General features: G+C 39.5%; 1 protein-coding gene across 1 annotated transcript in view; it reads right to left on the bottom strand.

Annotated features, from left to right (window-relative positions):
- The window catches only part of gpr158b (G protein-coupled receptor 158b), a 77,174-nt gene that overhangs the window by 4,116 nt on the left and 54,108 nt on the right, over nt 1–18,950 (bottom strand). Inside the window, exons 8-12 of the mRNA XM_061043430.1 lie at nt 12,051–12,189; nt 5,394–5,499; nt 2,709–2,855; nt 1,165–1,408; nt 168–721 (exon numbers count right to left, since the gene is read on the bottom strand). Coding sequence (XP_060899413.1) covers nt 168–721; nt 1,165–1,408; nt 2,709–2,855; nt 5,394–5,499; nt 12,051–12,189 — 1,190 coding nt within the window. The remainder of the gene's footprint in view (nt 1–167; nt 722–1,164; nt 1,409–2,708; nt 2,856–5,393; nt 5,500–12,050; nt 12,190–18,950) is intronic.

Raw genomic sequence — 18,950 nt, 5'->3', positions numbered from 1 at the left:
TTTATTCATTTTAAGGAGAAACAACATCCACTGAGGTAAAACAGAAAGTTCTGGCCAAGGTATTTTTATTGGCAGCTTTAGTGATTTATCAACTAACATTTCTTTGAAAGAGCTAAATAAAATATTAGGACATGACCCAATCTGGAATGACAAGTTGTTAAAATTACCTGTTGTTTCATTATGCCCATCTTCATGGGTGTCTTGGAGTACTCCACTGATTGGCTGATGATCATCTTGGGGTAATGCTCAGGTGACTCGTCCACCTCCGACAGCATCCTTTCGTCCTGACCCTTCAGACCCCTCTTACTCGCGTCCTCCACGCCTTGCGTCTTGTTGGTCAGCCCTGGCATCTTCTCCTTAGCACTTGCAATCACACTCAGAGACTTCTGCATGATGGAGGTCCTCAGGTGGACAGGTTTCTTCTCGTGTGTCAAGTTGTGAACGCTGGCTGATTTCCAGAACAGTGGAACGGACTCAGTGGACTCAGCTGGTTCCAGTCTTGGTGGGGTCGCTGGTTCTAGCTGCTTCTTTGTATGTTTCCGTCCAATCAGGGAACCAAGAAGAGATCCTTCCCCAACTCCTCCAACAGGAGTTGTTTTGTCTCCTGGAGTCGAGCCAGTTTGGCTTCCGGTTTCTTCATCCTGGTCGCAAACATGGTCATAGCTGAGTGACTTCTTCAAGCCTATGACTTTGTTCTTCAGGGAGTCGTCGCGAGTTTTGCCTAAGGGAAGGTTAAAACAATAGGTTTGCATCAAAGTAGGATGGATTTACTGATATTTTGATTATTTCTCTTGGTTTAAGGTTGAGAGTTTTTACTCTAGACTTAAATGTTTTTTTATGCAGACTACGGTTGTGTGATTGTATACTGACTTGCTGCAGGTAAGGGTTTTTCTTTTTTTCTATCAGTGGTTTAAATGTTAGTTTTTCTCTTAGAGCATTTGATATATCATAGTAAGAAGGCACAGGTGTACATATTACAATGGATGATTGCTTTTTCCATTTAGCTACTTCGTTTTGAGATAGTAGCATTGTTCATGCTTGTTCACTGTCATGTTGTCATGGCTTACATGGTCATGTGTATTCCAAAGAGTTAAAGATAAATTTGCTGTCTTTTTCCTACAATGACAGTTCATAATTTCTGCTTTGAAATGGAGAAAGAAGTACCATGGTGACTTGGTTCAAATGGGTTTCTCCTTAAGGTGCTGCGGTTGCTGCCGTGCTCACTACCATCGTCACGACTGCACTGCCGATGTAGATGCATCGTCTCTGGGATCTCTGTTATCCGTTTCATCAGGGAGCGACCCAGACCTTTCTTAGAATTGCGTTTCTTTTGGAGGTGAGGGTTGTTGGCGAGCATCTTCTTACGTTTGTAGACTTCCAGCTGGGCGTACAGCTTCTTCAACTCATCCTAAAAAAGGAAAGGAGACTTTTAATGTTGGACTTAAAAAATACCTTATTAATCCATATTTTGTTGATCAACCTTCAGATGTGGGTGGTGTCTGAAACAAGTATCCTGATAACAGGAGTTCCACAGGGCTTTTTGCTGGGCTCTCTGCTCTTCTACAAAAGTACATTTGGTGCTGTTAAATAGTGTCATGGCTTCTCCTACCACTGCTATGTTAAATGCTAAGCTAATTTCAATCTTTTACCCTTGCTGCCTATCAGACATATCAAAGGTGATGTCAAGTAACATAAAGCCTGAACTGGATAAGACAGAGCTGTGTTGTACAGGGGAAAGGATCCCATCACTGGGACCTGTCCATTTATTGTTATGGGTTGTACATTATGGAAGCGACTAGTGATCAGAATTCAAATGAACAACTGAGGACAGCAGAGTCAATGTGAATCTGCCAAAGCAATCTAAAAAACACCATCTTATCAGACTTCATCTTTACAACTCTTGGTACGATTAACTAATGCCTAAGTCAATTACATGTACAAAAGGCCAAGGCCTAGCACTTAACATACAAGTTACTTGTCTCAAAGCTTTACAAACCCTCTATTTGATAATGGCTAGCACTGACTCCTCTTTTGAATGCACTTAATGCAAACTTTTTGGATAAAAGATCATTCTTCTGCATAGCGCCTTTATCCCAGGTTGTAAAACAGAAGCTTAGTCACACCCCTTTGGTATCTCTAAAGCTTTCTTTCTGTCCAACACAAAATTAGTGTAAAACTCTGTTTGGTTAGATTTGACAAAAAAAAATTATGGTCAAAGATTAGAAAAGAATCACAGGGTAGTTTATGCCTATAAAAGGTCACGTGCTTTTGGATCTACACCAGATTTAAGCCCATGTTTACTTGGAGAGGACCCTGGCTTATCCATTGAATCCAATTTGTACTCCAAGCACCTTTCTTATACACCAACAACAGCATTTTGTCTTGGCATCTAATAGTGCCTCCTATGAGTTTATATCAAGTAGTTGAACACATGGAAGGTCCCATGTAGACTTTTGTAAGGTAACTTATGTGTCTGTCTACACCAAGGTCTGTCAGTGGTGTTGTGTCGATATCTTACACCTCGGGAATGAGAATGTGCTGGCTTTGCACTGTATATTCAAATCATAATAATTCACTTTGTTTTATAAAGATCTGTCTCATGCATTGCCTCTTCTGTTAGTTCTATATTAAGGGAAATAAGGGATTAAAGCACACATCTATGGGCTTAAACAAACTTAACACTTTTATGATTCTAAATGATACTTTACCCGTATATCCTCAGGGTCCAGACTATGCTCACTCCAGGCCGAAGTGATGCTATTGTTGAGGTAGGAGCCAGATCTCCCCATGTCCAGCTCCTCCTCATAGGCCTCAATCGCAATATCATCCCTGGCCTGAGTCCCTTTGGTCAGGAACTGAGAGAGATGGGGAGAAAGGTTAAAGAATGATATCAGTGAGGCTACAGGATGGCAAGAAGAGATGTATAATTGGAAATGTAGCCCCTGAGACAGTATTGCTCAGGCCCTCTGTATTGAACTCCTCTGGCCTGATTTATTGTGAGAGAGACTAACTATGTTGCTTAAAGGCTTTTTGTTAGATGGGCTGGAGATAAACAACATTTTCCTGCAGCAAAATATTTTCTGGTATGGATTTTATGTCATGAAAAAAAGTTACTGTCCTGCCCTGGATCAACTTTTTCAAGGAGAATTGTGTTTTTTACTATTATTTATTTACTATTGTTCATTGCTGCGTTCAATAATTTCCAGTCAGCTGAATATCTCTGATATCAAATTAAGATTTGTTATTTAATGTCATCTGTTTTCTGCTGTGGCAAACAAAATCAGAGGCATCAATATGAAGATTGATTTTTGCTTTTTGAAAAAATAAAAAACCTGCAATATTCTGTAGTGGACCAAAATATAATACTGAATACTATACAAGTGAATATTGTTAACCTAAATGACCAATTTATTTATAAACACCTTGATTCCAAAACTGGTCATTATTGACCAGCTTATGGAAGAGTATAGGGTCCAATCACTTGTGAATCTTAGGGTAACTTAATGCTGATGCCTTTTCATGACCTACAAAAGCAAACAAGGCCATCAGCAACAAGACCGACTATCACTTTGTAATAATACTTCATGCCTGCAACTGCTGGCAGGGGGAAGGTGTCGGACGAGCACACTGACAAAAAAGTCTTTTTTTTTTTTTTTAACCATAGCTACCCATTGACTGTAAATAATAATGGACATATGATCTGTAATGATGCAGATGATGTTTTTTTTTACTGGATTTCATAGCCATACTATTTAGTTTCGCTTTAATAACAAATCTGGAGACAAATGAAGACCAAATATTTATACAAGATTCAAGAGCATACGCTTGGTGAGATTAACTTTCTTCCCATTGTGCTTAATTATCCCAGAGTCCTCGGCTGACTTGTTCTTCTGAGGTGCCCTAATTAAGAAAGAATGAGAGAACGCAGAGGGCTGATGGTGTTCAGCATTTCTCACACAGCGGGAGAATGAACTGTTTTCCATCCGACTTGAGAGATTGCACATAAAGACACCCGCGGGAGTGCTTAGCTAAATTACAACACACGCTAACGCAGTTTGAATGAGTTTAAGGTAATGGTAGCGAATATGCGTATTTGTGTGTGCGTCTGTGTGTTCTAGATCAGTAATATCAAATAAACTTAAAATGATTCATGGACTGCTGTGTGTACAAGCTAAAGTGCAGCGGTGGCCATAATGGAAATCTCTCTGTACTAATGTAATGTAAACTTCATTTAAATGCAGGATTGTTAAATCCCTCTCATAAGAAAGAAAAGTACAACTTCTACTTTGATCTCGTGCAAACTTTCTATGGATGTTACTTCTTATGTACAGCTTTGTTTCCCAGAATAGTGACACTATGAATGTGTATTTGCGCCTACGTTCTAATATTTTTTAGCTCAAAGATGTATCTTTTCCAGCACCTAAATTCAAATTTGGATAGTTATTACCTTCATCAACAAACTTCTTCACAGGAATAATGCATGCTACCATTAGCAGTGCAATGAGTGTGAGTGCTGTCAGATGGGGCCCTGTTAAAGGGGTTTCCTGTTGTCATTGCAAACTTTGCACATTTTGAGCCTCTTCTGTGATTGAAAGTTTGTCAGCTCTTGGTAGTCCCCTACTGGCCTGGAGTCCCAAACGGTTGCATGCCTAGCCTGTTGACAAGTAGCACCTCTGCTAGACCCCTTCCCAACATTTCATTCCCCTCTCTCTCCTCCCAATTTCCTCCTCTACCCACTGTCCTCTAAAGTCAAGGCAAAAAGCCAAACAATCATTTAAACACAAATATTAAAACAGGTTAGGAGTTTTGCTCAGTGGTTTTGAAGAGCATAGATTTGAAACTTATATCAAGGACATTTTCACACCACTATTTTCGGAAGTCAGAATTGTCCATATGGATTTTTGAGTGAAGGGAGGTAGCCGACAAAACATCCAACTAACATCCCAACTGGTGTTGTTTTGTCCCTATAAGTGATTAGACCTAACCTATGACTTTGTTTCTATTTATTTATTTGAAGTTGTGTGTAGTGTTACCTCTTTTGTAAACAAACAGCTATGTCTATTCAATTATATGAGAAGTTAAGGAGGACAACACTGTTATCTTTTATCAGTAGAATGGTTGGGAACAAGAAGATGAATCTCTACGTTTATTTTATAAGCACAATTGTATATCTAAAATCTGGTTTTTGTATGTTACTAATATACAGTGTTTTTAAATCAATGTTGTGGAGTAAAAAACACTGTTAATGGTAAGGGGTAGAAGACTGAGTTTGATAAAAAAATATCAGAAAAAAATCAGTTTAGGTCTGAAGTAAATCTACTCTGTTACTAAAGCCCAGTATAAGCTACATACAGTACTGAGATTGTTCATGAGCTACAGGTATGAAGCGTTACCTTTGGAATGAGCAGCAGGCCCAGAGTCACGGTCACACTCAGGTGAGTGTGAGCGAAGAACAAAAGGAGCATCCAGTCAGGGTGCAGACCAGGAACCAGAGAGAACCTACAGAAAAGCAAAAACAGAAGAAATTATGTTCAATCAGCGACACTTTATCAAAGTTTATTTACATGAGAAACTCAGCAGTAAAACGACTTTGAGCGTCTGTGAAACATCTTCAGACACGCATACAAACAGATATTAAATGCAGCTTTTTGGTGATTCTCTTAAAAGTACCAAAACCAAGAGGCAATGACTTCACACACTGTAAACAGAGGTATTAAAGCAAAACTGGGGGGTATTGGAACCAGCTGGCTCTATAAGAGGTATAAATGAAGGTTGTGAAAAATGTGTTCCACTTGACAAAGTTTCAGGGTGTAGCAGTTTCTTTGTTTTGAGCCATGATACATTTTGAATACTTAAAACTGTAGACACTCCAGAATAGACATTTTACATGTGTTTATAACAATTCAACTTGTACACATTGCAGCCATTTTTCACTGACGTCTCTCAGGGCGGGAAGCTAATAAGCTTAATTTGATAGGCCACCCTGTGTTTTATTTCTCAAATCAGTTAACTTATGGAATACTAAAAAGCGTTGATGATTTTTTATTTGATTGATTAATTGATTTTCTGTTTTCTGAATGATCAACACCAACACATCAAGACAATGGCAAGCAACAATCATGTGTGGGACATTGGGCAATATTATTGCTCACTGCTCATTATTCAACTCACACATCTGCATCATCTGTGATGTAGCCATGGAGGGCAGCGAGAGAAAGTCCTGTTTCTACTCAGGCTCTCATTGGCTAAAGTAGCCTAAGAGCAGTGAGTGGAAGGTCCTGATTGGTCAAATGAGGTGTCAGCTGAAAGGCCATTAACTAGTCCAGAGGAAACAGTTGAAGAGTGGAGGGGAAAATAAAATGCAAAGACGTGTTTGTTGGTAAGTAGTCTGACAGATGTGTAGATTGTGGCTGCTCTGTTGGTTGGATATTGAAATTGTTTACGTTCTGAATAACAGGAATGAGAGTTTTCAGCGCGTGGTTGTGTATGAATGGATAAGTTCATATTGATTGAGACTTCACATAGCAGCCTCTGCCATCACTATGTGAATGGGTGTGAATGGGTAGGTGTGACCTGCAGTGTAGAAAGTGCTTTGAGTAGTCAGAAGACTAGAAAAGCGCTATACAAGCTCAAGTCCATTCACCATAAGATACTGTACCCTAAGAAAAGCAGAGATTTTGTATATTCCTCCTCACCACAAACAAACAGCGGCCTGCACTAGTCCATTCTTATCTAAAGGGGTTTCTAGCAGACGGATAATGCAACATTTTTATTCCCTAAAGCAAGCAGGAACAGCATGATATATAACGGCTCCACACCTCGGATGAAGACGTACCCATTGAAGTTTCTCAACAGATTAAAAGGCTGTGATCTTTTCCTTTTCTGAGCACAATGGACCGCTGGAAGAAAAATCAATCAGCAACTTTTATAAAGGAGACGGTGTGACAATGGAAGTTTTTGCCCGAGGCTCCTGCGAGCACAAAGAAAACCAGCTGAGCAGATTTACTCCCAGTGCAGCGGGATTGAGAAAGTTTCTCTTTCTTTAGGAGTTTTGAAAAAAATAAAGTGTGTATTACTTCTTCCAGCAGACTTTAAGCTGCTCAAGTCTTTCAGCAGAGATAGTCAAAAACCTATATTCAGACATGACAAATAGAAACCAGCTTGTGTGTAAATGATCCAGAAGTGCACACACACAAACAAGATGTATAATTAAAATGTAAAGTAGGGTGGCTGTAAAGATGTTTGATGCATGTTTGAAGTCTCTGCAAGCTGATTGTTCATGCAACACAAACCTAAAGCAGCTGCCTGAAGGAGAATCACATTCATTAAAACTGCCTCCACTCTGCTTTCTACAGAATTCAACACAGGTTGTCTTTAAATATGTGATAAAATGAGCTCATCCAAACCACATTGTTGAGAAGTTTAGTTAAGTCCTGATACATACTAGGCTTGTGAAACATCGTAGCATACTCTGTATCTGCATTGTTTTGTGAAAGAAGAGACGCCAAGTGAATTTCATTAAAAATAAATTATGATATAATTATTATGATATAATTATTAATTAAAAAACATTTTAATCATGGTTATATTAGTTTTAGAAGTCTGATTTCAGTTGGTGCTAATAGTTGAAACATTAGAAATAAGTATAACATTTATGGAAATGATTGAAATGGAAACTGGTGTTGCTTTTTATGTTGAATAATGGATTTATTCGGGCATATTTTTGGCAGGCATTTTGTGTTATGGGTGGAGCTGAGTAAGTAACGTTTGTGCGATGCTCAGGTGGTGAGAGAAAGTTGAGAACTAAGAGCGGCACGCCAAATGTTTTCTCATCGTGGTTAAGTTAAGAATTTTGATATATTAAGTTTGGATTCTGTTTTGGAATTGTGGACACTCTGAGTGAATGAACTGGAAAATGAAAACAACGGATCCATGAGTACTGATATATTTAAGTGGACACGCTTTAGACACAAGGGATAGGGTTATATAGGGTCATAGGTTACTCCTATAACTTAAAGACAACATTATCCCCCTTTTCCACCTTTTCAAACAGTCCCCTGTGGTCTAAATGAAACATCTGTGCTGTGCTTTGGTCAAAATAAAACATGAATCAAGCACCAGAGGAGGTTTGTGACCCTGTATGAACCAGCTCTCTCAGAACGCTCCGTTTTGGTGTGTGTGTCTCTTTAAATGCAATTTGAAACAAAGCATTTTCCTCTGTGTTGTAAGACTTATGAAGACTACAAACAAAGGACTGGATGGATTTATTTCATATTTTGTGGGTCAATAGACTATAGGTTCAAGTATATGAAAAAAGACACTGTCAAAGTGGATTTTTCATAATTTGTTCCCTTTAAGTGAAAATTTTAAAACACTCTTGAATAAATTGCCACTACAAATACTGACACATTCTCACATTTTAAAGCTGTTGTGCTGTAGTTGTGTGATGTTGTTGCTTTAATAGTGTCTTTTAGATTTCGAGCACAGACTTGTATTATTACTGTTTAGGTTAGATAAGCAGTACATTAGTATGGTAACCTCTTGATTTATGTACTGCATGCTGTAGTTCTGTTAGCTTTTCCATTTTCATCTCTGGGACTTTTCAAAGGAAAGTGCTAAGAGCATGTTTCACAGAGAGACTCTATGAAAGCTGTGAACAGTTTCTGTTCCCTGCTGGTCGAAGAATAAATGGCTAAAGACAATCTGGAGAACTTCAATTTTAACTTTTACACAACCAACTTCTGAGTCAGATCCGAAACATTGGCCAAAGTCCGAGAAAGTAGTTACCTAATTCAGAAAGGACTTCAGCCTCAGCATGTTTATAAAGTTGTGCTTTTATGCAATGGATGTTTGTTGTTGTATTGGCCTCCACCAACTCTCTTTCATAAGATATTTTGGGGTCATTTTTGCCTTTATTGAAAAGGACAGCTGCAGAGAGACAGGAAATGTTGTGAGAAGAGAGACATGCAACAAAGGGCCGAGGTCAGATTTGAATCCATGGCCTCTGCCACATGGACTAAAGCCTCTGTTGTTGAAACAGATGCCCACCAAAGCTGCAAAAAATACTAAAAAGCACAGTTAGAGTGAGTAAAAAATTATAAAATCAAATAACCGACTATAAAAATGTGGAAAGCATCATGGAGATATGGGAGATAATGCTCTAGTTGACCGCAGTTATTTGATCAATCATTCTTATTAGTTGATATCATTTTTTTATAGTGACAGTACTATGATAATGTAATCCTCCAAAGTTTTGTCGCTGTGGAGTCCAAGAGATAATTCAATGAACCATATTCTGGGTATTTCACAGCAAATATATGACATTTAACTCCAAAAAAAAGAAATGTACGATACTCGGGAAGTTGTCTTACTGAGTACATGATGTAATTTCCAGCTCTGTGAGTGTGATATAAAGGCAGACAGACAGTTACAGCGCACAGAGAGCGTATTTTGGGCTCTGGCTCAGTGGATCTACTGTGTCTCTGCCTGGGGAAGACATTTCTTATTTACTTCCTTTCAACTGGCTTACACAAGCACTCGGCTGACTCTGTTTTCTCCCTGATGAAGAGGGCGGCTGAACTCCCTGCCTTTCATCTGACATGTTCAGCATTGTAATGCCTGCTCCAACAGAATAACACCTCCATGGTTATGATTAAACAACAAGCTTGTGCTGCACGAGTGTGTAAAGTCCTCTAAGCCGCTTGCTATTGTTCACGCTATTTCCTCCTCACTGTCACCGAGATGTTCATGGGGAAGAGTCCACTGTTCCACACTCTTAGCTTTGTAACATTTCTCATTTATGCCCCTTCTCTAGCTCCCCATTTCATCTCTCCCTGTAAACACCAGGGTGTTCCTAGTGACTCATTTTACTGTTGCTTAAACAGAAAATTGAATTCTGGCTAGTCGACTGATCTAAAGGGAAGAAAACAATTAGAGAGCAGTCCAAATTGAAAGCAATGAATGTAACACTGCTAAAAACTGTCCAAAATCATATTGGATGTAGCCTATTTAATTACTATTTGACACGGATCATCACATTCCTCAACAACAGAAACTGAAGGCTTTGTGCATGGCTGAAATGTGAGGCACTCTGTGACGTGCATTACTCTGTGGATAAGAGTGCCGCAGAGTGCTCACTCACATCTGGAGGGAACCAGCTGCACTGTGAGAATGACCTTTTTCGATTTCTCCAGTGCACTCAACACCATCCAGCCACAACTGCTGGGAGAGAAGCTGCAGAACATGGGTGCGTACGCGTTTATCACCTCCTGGATTACTCACTACATGACAGACAGACCACAGTTTGTCCGACCGGGCAGTGCTCAGTCTGGAATCCTGGAGAGTAGTACAGGAGCTCCACAGGGACTGTGACGTCTCCTTTCCTTTTCACCTTGTACACCTCTGACTTTCAGTACAACTCCAGGTCGTGCCATCTGCAGAAGTTTTCTGACGACTCTGCAGTGGTGGGGTTGTGTAAGTGATTGCTCAGAGGAGGAGTACAGAGAGCTGGTGGATAAATGTGAGGAGGGGACATGAAGACATCAACGGCTTCTAAAAGTGGAGACCAGGGAGATGGTGAGTGACTCCAGAAGGAAAATGACAGCTTCACCAACGCTCTGTGTTCCGGGAGAGGACGTCACCATGGTGGAGGAGTAAAAGTACCTGGGCGTCAACATCAGACCAACAATGAGGCTGTGTACAAGAAGGGGATGAGCAGACTGTTTTCTGAGGAAGCTGAGATACTTCAACGTGTGCAGAAAGCTGTTGGAGATGGTCTGCTGTGGCCAGTGCACTGTAGTTTACAGTGGTCTCTGGAAACATCAACACACTGGAAAAGCTCATTAAGAAGGCCAGCTCTGTGACTGGCTGCAAGCTGGACACTTTTGTAGTGCGGACAGAGAGGAGAACACTGAACAAACTGTTATCCATTATGGATAATCCCGACCACGCTCTGCACCACCTGCTGAACGGCAGCTCACTTTAATGTAACTGCACATCGACAACTGTGATCAGACTTTAGTTTAGTAGCTTTTGAGTTTAGATTTACTTTATTTGAGTCTTTATAAGTAATGTTGAGCATATTTCTGGATGCATATATGTTTAGAACTTTCTTTCTTTATTGTTGTTAGGATTTATTTACTTTGTATTTTTTCTTCTGTTGTTTATTTGCTTTCATAACCTGCTGCTGTCACACCACCATTTCCCAGTTTGGGATCAATAAAGTTCATCCATCCATCTAAACAAAGCTAACTTTAGCAATGCTAGCTCCCCTTGCCTTCTGTTCTCCTTGCATGGAAACGTCCATTCCTCTGCTGAATGTGGTTACGAATTGCTTCGGTCCACTGTGCTGGTTTAAGTCCGGGCAGTAGAGCGGGGAGAGCAGTTCCATTAAGAGCTACAGCCCCAGTAAGTGGTGGGTGGCTGAACCACAACTTTAAACCAACATTGTGGGCCTATGCTAACAAAAATATGAACAATTGGTTTAACCGACTGGTAGTTATGTTTCTAGCAAGGGTGACCATTTTAACCATTTAGTGGGTTACTCAGCGTATTCCTAGTTACACTGAGGAATACATTGTTTGTTTGAAACGTGTAGTTTTTGCTTTGATGTTGCGTAGTGTCCAAACTGCAGAGGCATTTGAGAGCTTAATGTTGAGTTGTATCATTTACAGACAAAAAGTATACATTTTGAAAGCTGTGACACAATCAATTAAACATCATCCTGGAAATGCATCAGGAAACTGAATAATCATAAGTGCTGCAGATCTTATTATCTATGCTGGCTGTTGTTGTGCAGATCAGTTCTTCTTTCACAGAGCTTCTACTGCCGACATGTCGAGGAGAACAGCTTACTCTATTGTGTATTTTGTTATGTGAGCTATTATGTTTTTGTGTCCACCTGCTTGTATCTTCATTTTAGACCAATACGTTTTGATCGGAGGTAAATCACTCATCTGGATAAAGACGTTTTTCTTTTCAAGACTTTCACAATGATAATGTTAAACTATAAAGCCAAACCATAAACTGCTCCCCGCCTTTCCCTCACCCACCTGATGATGTGGAAGATGGCTGATAAGAGGAGCTCATTGTAGATGGCCACAGCCATGTAACGCGGCTCATGGAAAGCTGAGGGTACGGTGCGGACAGCGTAGCAGAGATACACACCCCACAGCAGGAACAGGAACTCCGCTGGAAAACAAAGAAACAGAATGTATAAGGCTTTATTAGAAAGAGCCTCTTTTAAAATAACAAAGTACCAAGTTCAATTTAAAGCTTTAATTAATGTTACAACATTTTAGACATGCACTAATGTGTTTTATTTACTTGTCAGGTGAAAAAACCAGCGCACACTCATGTTTTTAAGTCAAGTACAAAGCTTGAGCTTAAAGGCCTCTGTCACATATATTGAACATGGAGAATTACTTAATCGGGATCTTTCCAAAGGGAAACAAAGAAAACATGACCAAAAGCACCTCTCAAAACTAGTACTTCACTGTTAGGTCTCTGGTCTCACATATTTGTAAATTAGACTAACGATAATTATCTCAATAGAAATATAACAAAAGTTGGATAAAAGTTTGATAGATTTAACCCTGAAAATGACACCACCCACACACTGGGAAAGGGGGGGCGCTAATGCACCTTCAACGCTAGTTGCCACTCGACATCAAGAGAAAAAGAAAAAGACTATGAACAGCAAATCATGTCGCAGGGATATGAGTAGGCTGTCTTTAACACAATCAATTCAAGTAGCAGTTCCTTAATTGGAACAAAGTCCTGTGTTTTCACTGTTAACCCTGAAGCCATCGGGGGAATGCAGCTGCTTCATGGACACTGTGTTAACATATAGCTGCTATCTTCATATCTCACCTATGTTACACATCCATACAGCAATTCAGGGAAGATATATCAGGTGGCTTTACAGTTATCAACACATTTCAGGATATACCGTACAGGACGTGTGCTCAGACAGCTCATTAGCACTTCAATCAGCTGTGAAATGAAACTGTAAAACACATCAGTTACAAAAATCCATATTAATCATTTTGGAAGTGATGAAGTGGATCATGTATCATAGATTATTTTATTAGCTGGCTACTTCAGTGGCACAACACTGAAACACAGTATGGCACAGACTGACTGTTACAAACTCAGATCCTCGTAACTATATTGCCATTCTTCTACAGGTATAGAGCTTTATGTCATTAGGTTCCTCACAGACCAAGTGCTGAAGAGACGTGCAAATAAGAAAAAGACTTACAGAACAATACGAGCTAAACAACATGCAACAAGACTGTACGATGCCGTGCATATGGCTGTGGTTTTGAGAATGAAGAAGTAATGTGTTGTCACTGAATATTGCACTGTGTGAATAAGTAGGAAACTGAATTAGTAGGTTAAAAAAAAAGCAGGTAATAATAAATAAAGTGTAAATACAATAAAAGGCACAACAGTGATTATGGTCCAGTATAAAGTGTAATATTTGTCCAGTGTAAGGTGCTGGTGCATGTCTGGACAGTGCATTAGGTATGAGGGTGTTTGATGGGAAAGCAGGGAGAGCCTGTGTGTGGTAGGAGTGGGCCGGACCTTCAACATTGTGGATATAAGCCTCAAGAAAAGTGTCCTTTTCTTTTAAATCCTTTTGGGGATTCTGGCAAATTCATCACCCATTTCTTGATTATTTGAAGGAGATTGCTTTTACAAATTAAGGTTTCTGGTCCATTAGGGGATTTCCACACAGACTTCACTAGACACTGCAACAACTAAAATGGCTACGGTGCGAATATAAGGTATGAATATAGTAGGTAATGTAATTAAGGACATCTTTATTCATACAGCACCTTGAAGACACGCAGTTACAAAGTGCTTCACAAAGAAAAGCAATCAAATGATGCATAAGCTGAGAACATTTACATAAATAAATCACGGTGTTAAGCATGAAAAAGTTAAGATCAGGCAAACACAAAAACAAACTAAGCACATGAAGGTTTCTCTGCACAGGGAAGTTTGAGTTGCTTCTTGGAACAGTCCAGAGACTATAGAAACGCTTTCGTTTTAGGCGCTCTTTGATAATGAAAACACATTATGAATAAATGTAATTACTTAAAGATATAAGCAGATACAGTAAAAATAGAGCTGCCATCCTGCTGCTCTGTTTGATGACAGTGAAGTGTGCACCAAGAACTGTGCTGTGTTTGCATCAATAAAGTCCTTACTGTGATTACACAACATTAATATTCATGAACAGGCTGAGTCTATAAATCATCACTCATTACGTGCTACTTAGCCTCTGAATGGGGATTCATGGAAAGCTGTTTGCGAGAGAGAAAGGAGAACAATTCACCCTGATGCAGATTAATTGTGGATTCAAATGAGCGGCCTATTGTTGACATTGTCGATTCTCTTCTGCGTCAGCGCTGCTTTTCCCTGCATTTCAAGACTAAATGGAACTTTTTATTCATTTTTCCAGAGGTACACGTGTTATCGTGTCAGCACAAGTGAAAACAAGAGGAAACAATCGGCTACATTTTCATAAGCACGGCACGCTCAACTGGGTTGTTTGATTCCTCCAAAGCAGCTTTCCTGTCCTTCAGTGTGTAGCATCAGCACACAACAATGTTCCCACTGTCTGTCAGAAGGAACTACCAGGATCCCTTTTTAAACGTTTTCCTTTAAATACACACAAATCTTAGGATGGTAAAAACATAGGGGGATGATTTTGCTCTGTGTTCTATGCCATTAAAGGTTCTGTTTTTGTTCCTCTAAATATTCTCTGTTCCTTAACTTTTCTGTCCTCAAATTGTCCTTAACTGTCCTCCTTCCTCTCCCCCTTCTCCTCCTCCATCCAGCTGGTTCTGCATCGCTGCCCACATCCCAACAACCTGCATCCTTCACACGCTTCACTCTTCTTCACTCTTCTTCCTCCCTGTCTCTCTCTTTCTCTGAGCCTGCCTGTCTGTCAGCTTTAAGAGGCAGAAGAAGCTTCTCTCAGGGATCTTTCCTCTCCCTCTTTCCAAACAGGATTAGTCTCCCTGCTGTCAGACTGGCTTCAGCGAGGTGCCCATCACTGCCTCCTGCTTCAAGACACAGTCATTAGGAAGCTACTGTTACACAAAAGCGAGGCTGTCTTTGTACTCACATGATACTTAAGGGATACTACCTGCAACTTTTAATCAAAATAATCACTCTTAAGCTTGATAAGGTTCTAAATTATGGTCATTTTAGGGACTGTATGAAAGTTTTGAGTCAGGCAGATCAGGGGTAGAAGGGTGGATTTTTTTATGCAGAAGGACTGCTTAAACAGGGAAAACAAAACTGGGCCCTTTATTTATATTTCTGTATTAAAATAGAGCTCTATAGGACTAACCATGAATCTACTGTTAAAGAGTTTCCTGCATCTTAATCTGAATATTTCTGGTAAAATAAATTAAAAATTACAGCTTCGTTGAAAATTGACTTTTATAAAATGGCATGAAGCATAAAATAGGGCTTTCACGCATAAACTCCAGAAACCGATATTTCCAAGAGGAGCTGTATGTGTGACACAAACAACCAAATTTTTTCGCTCGGACTTCAACCTGAGTTTCTCCTGCCAGCCCTCTAGTATTTTTTCCACATCAGGTCCGAGTGGGCTGATGTGAGAACGCAAGTTATTATAAGGAAAATTCACCTCAAGCCAATAGGAGGGGTTGGTGACATTGACATCCTGTGTTAGACCCACTTTTTGTGTGTTTAATATACATGTGTGCCATCTGTTGTAATTATTTTTTGTCACAGTAGGTGGCATACTCACTATGGTGTTGGAGTAGAGGGAGGGGTAATCATAGGCAGGTGGGCAGCCTACCGTCAGAGGCACACAGTTTTTTTTTGACCGCCGTTGTGAGGTGTAATGTGGACTGAACATTTAGCTTGGTTTTTGTTTTGCATTCAAGTTATAATGGATATGTGTATGTAGATAACCAAAATATTTATTTTTAATGGACGATGTCAGATTAAACCCGTTACCCTGTGACAGCATGGATTAGTTGACTGAGTTATTGCCAAACAACACGGAAGACAAAGCGTCAATTTAAGTACCGTAGGCTATCAGCCCCTCAGTGGCTTAAACGTTTTGATTGGCAAAATCAAGTCACTACATCCTGTGACTGGAGTCAGTGCATAGACTGTATGCATATAGCATTGATATAAAGGCAAATATTCTCATAATAGCATCTTATGGCAGAGTCTGTTGCTTCGTCCGCTACTTCCGCGTCGTTATTTGGGTGCATATGTGAAAATGGCTAAAGTGAGTTTGACCATATGCAGACGATCCTGTGTATGAGCAATCAAGGTGAAGTTGCAGTGAAATCAATATAACAGCTAAACATTCAATAAGCAGTCAGCTAAACTTGAGTTTGGATATTAAAGCCTGATGTCTGAGGTTAACTTGTCTTGCCTGGGTTCTTATAATGGTTCTTATGATGGTCGGGTTATATGTCTGTTGGGTATCTTGCTATATGGGTTCTTATCTGTTGCATTGTCTTTTATTTTTTGGAGTATTTTCCATCTGTTATATTCTTGCTGATGTTAATGTTCTTTGTTTGGTTTAGTTTGCTTTGTTCTTGTTTTTGCCTTTGCTGTTTGTTGAAGCACTTTATAAACCTGTGTTTTTAAAGGTGCTATATAAATGAAGTTATTATTATTATTATTATTAACTGTCTATCTTTAAATCATCCTTTCTGTGTTGCAGCTTCAATATGGCTGTCCAACACACTGTAGAATAAGAATAAATAGAATGACACTTCTTCTTCAGTTTCTCTTGGATGAATTGACCCGGTGTACAATTCAAGAAGCCAAATTACCTTCCCGTCAATTTGTGTGCAATTTCCCACATTTCCCACCTACACCATCAGCTTCCATAAAAAGGTTTGAAAAAGACGAGACCGATATGGAGCAGCTACTTTACTGACAGCTCAATTCTGTGAGGCTGGAGATTCTCTGTTTGCCTCACATTGTCCATCAGTGTCTGAACTATGCAGGGTGTTTACCTTTAACCAGGCTGCACTAATGCCTCAAGGCTATTAAACCCTCACAGTTCAGTTCAGCCAGCGTGCTGCCACTACTCTTCTAAAACTTGATTTTTAGAGATTGCCACAAGTTAACAACTTCAAAAAAAAAAAAAGTGTTTCTGTGTAATTTCTTGTGGCTTACTTTAAGAAAACAGATCCAATCACTGCAGGCAATATTTATGATGTCAAAATAAATGCATAGAAACTATAAAAGGATTGAATGCCACCTTAAAAGACTTTAATCAAAGACCTCCTTAAAAAAAAAATCAACTGACCCCAGTGGTTTAACTTCTATAACTAACATACTCAGTCCTCCCCATGTCATCATCATCACAGTTGCTAATGTAAATATTTGACTGATCAGTCTATTATCATACGTAGCTGTTACTGCTAATACCACACATACTTCAACCATTATTACTGACATTGTAGCTATGAGCCTACATCTATTTTATTCTGTGCTGTTCCTACTCTGTCCTTCTGCATCTCCCTCTAGCCACTAGGTAACCACTAAGTAACCCCTCACAACTCCAACACAGTTTCAGCAGATGTCTGTTCAAAATGAGTCTGGCTCTGCTCGAGGTTTCTGCCTCTTGAGGGCAGTTTGTCCTTGCCACAGTAAATATTGCTTAGTGCGTTGGTCATGATGGATTAATGTAGGTCTTTGTGATAATATAACAAAGAGTACGGTATACATCTGCTCTTTTTGTAAAGTGTCTTGAGATAACATTTACTATGAATTGGTGCAATACAAATCAAGATTGATTGACTCATTAGTTTTTCTGTACTGATGTATGACATGTTTAATTTAGTTTGTTCAACATTACATGTCATGCAGTATGACTATTACAAATGAGCACATCTCAATGGAAAAAAATATAATGCAGTCCAAGTCAGTAGACTGTAGCCCTATTCAGACTGTCGCTTCAAGGCACACTTTTTACGTCCCTGTGAAGTTTTGAATTCAATCTGAAAGAAAAAAGTGATCCTTCCTCTGTACTGTCTTCTGAGGTAGTAAAAGAAGCGTTACAGAGGCGAGATAAGATCAGCTAAGCCAGCGGGGAAGCACAGCACTGTGTGTTTGTACATGTCTGACTGTGCGTGTAAGAGCTCCTCCTGCGGTGCCTTGCTTCTGTCGAAACACAATTTGAATTCACAGACTGGGAAACAAATATTACACTGTCACAGAATCAATATGAATGCACCAAGAAGCTGAGCTTAGTTACGGAGCTATTGTGGTTGTTAACCACTAAGTATCCACTAAGTTACCATTAAGTAACAACTAGGTAACCACTAAGTTACCACTAAGTAACAACTAGGTAACCACTAAGTTACCACTAAGTAACCACTAGGTAACCACTAAGTTACCACTAAGTAACAACTAGGTAACCACTTAGTTACCACTAAGTAACCACTAGGTAACCACTGAGTTACCACTAAGTAACCACTGAGTAACCAATAAGTTACCACTAAGTAACCACTGAGTAACCAATAAGTTACCACTAAGTAACCACTGAGTAACCACTAAGTAACCACTAGGTAACCACTTAGTTACCACTAAGTAACCACTGAGTAACCAATAAGTTACCACTAAGTAACCACTGAGTAACCAATAAGTTACCACTAAGTAACCACTGAGTAACCAATAAGTTACCACTAAGTAACCACTGAGTAACCAATAAGTTACCACTAAGTAACCACTGAGTAACCAATAAGTTACCACTAAGTAACCACTGAGTAACCACTAAGTAACCACTAGGTAACCACTAAATAACCACTGAGTAACCACTAAGTAACCACTTAGTTACCACTAAGTAACCACTAAATAACCACTAAATAACCACTAAGTGACCACTAGGTAACCACTAGGTCACCACTAGGGAACCACTAAGTCACCACTAA

The sequence above is a fragment of the Labrus mixtus genome, chromosome 8, assembly GCF_963584025.1.
Source record: "Labrus mixtus chromosome 8, fLabMix1.1, whole genome shotgun sequence".
In the NCBI taxonomy this organism is placed as follows: Eukaryota; Metazoa; Chordata; class Actinopteri; order Labriformes; family Labridae; genus Labrus; species Labrus mixtus.
This window is presented reverse-complemented; position numbering and strand designations above follow the sequence as displayed.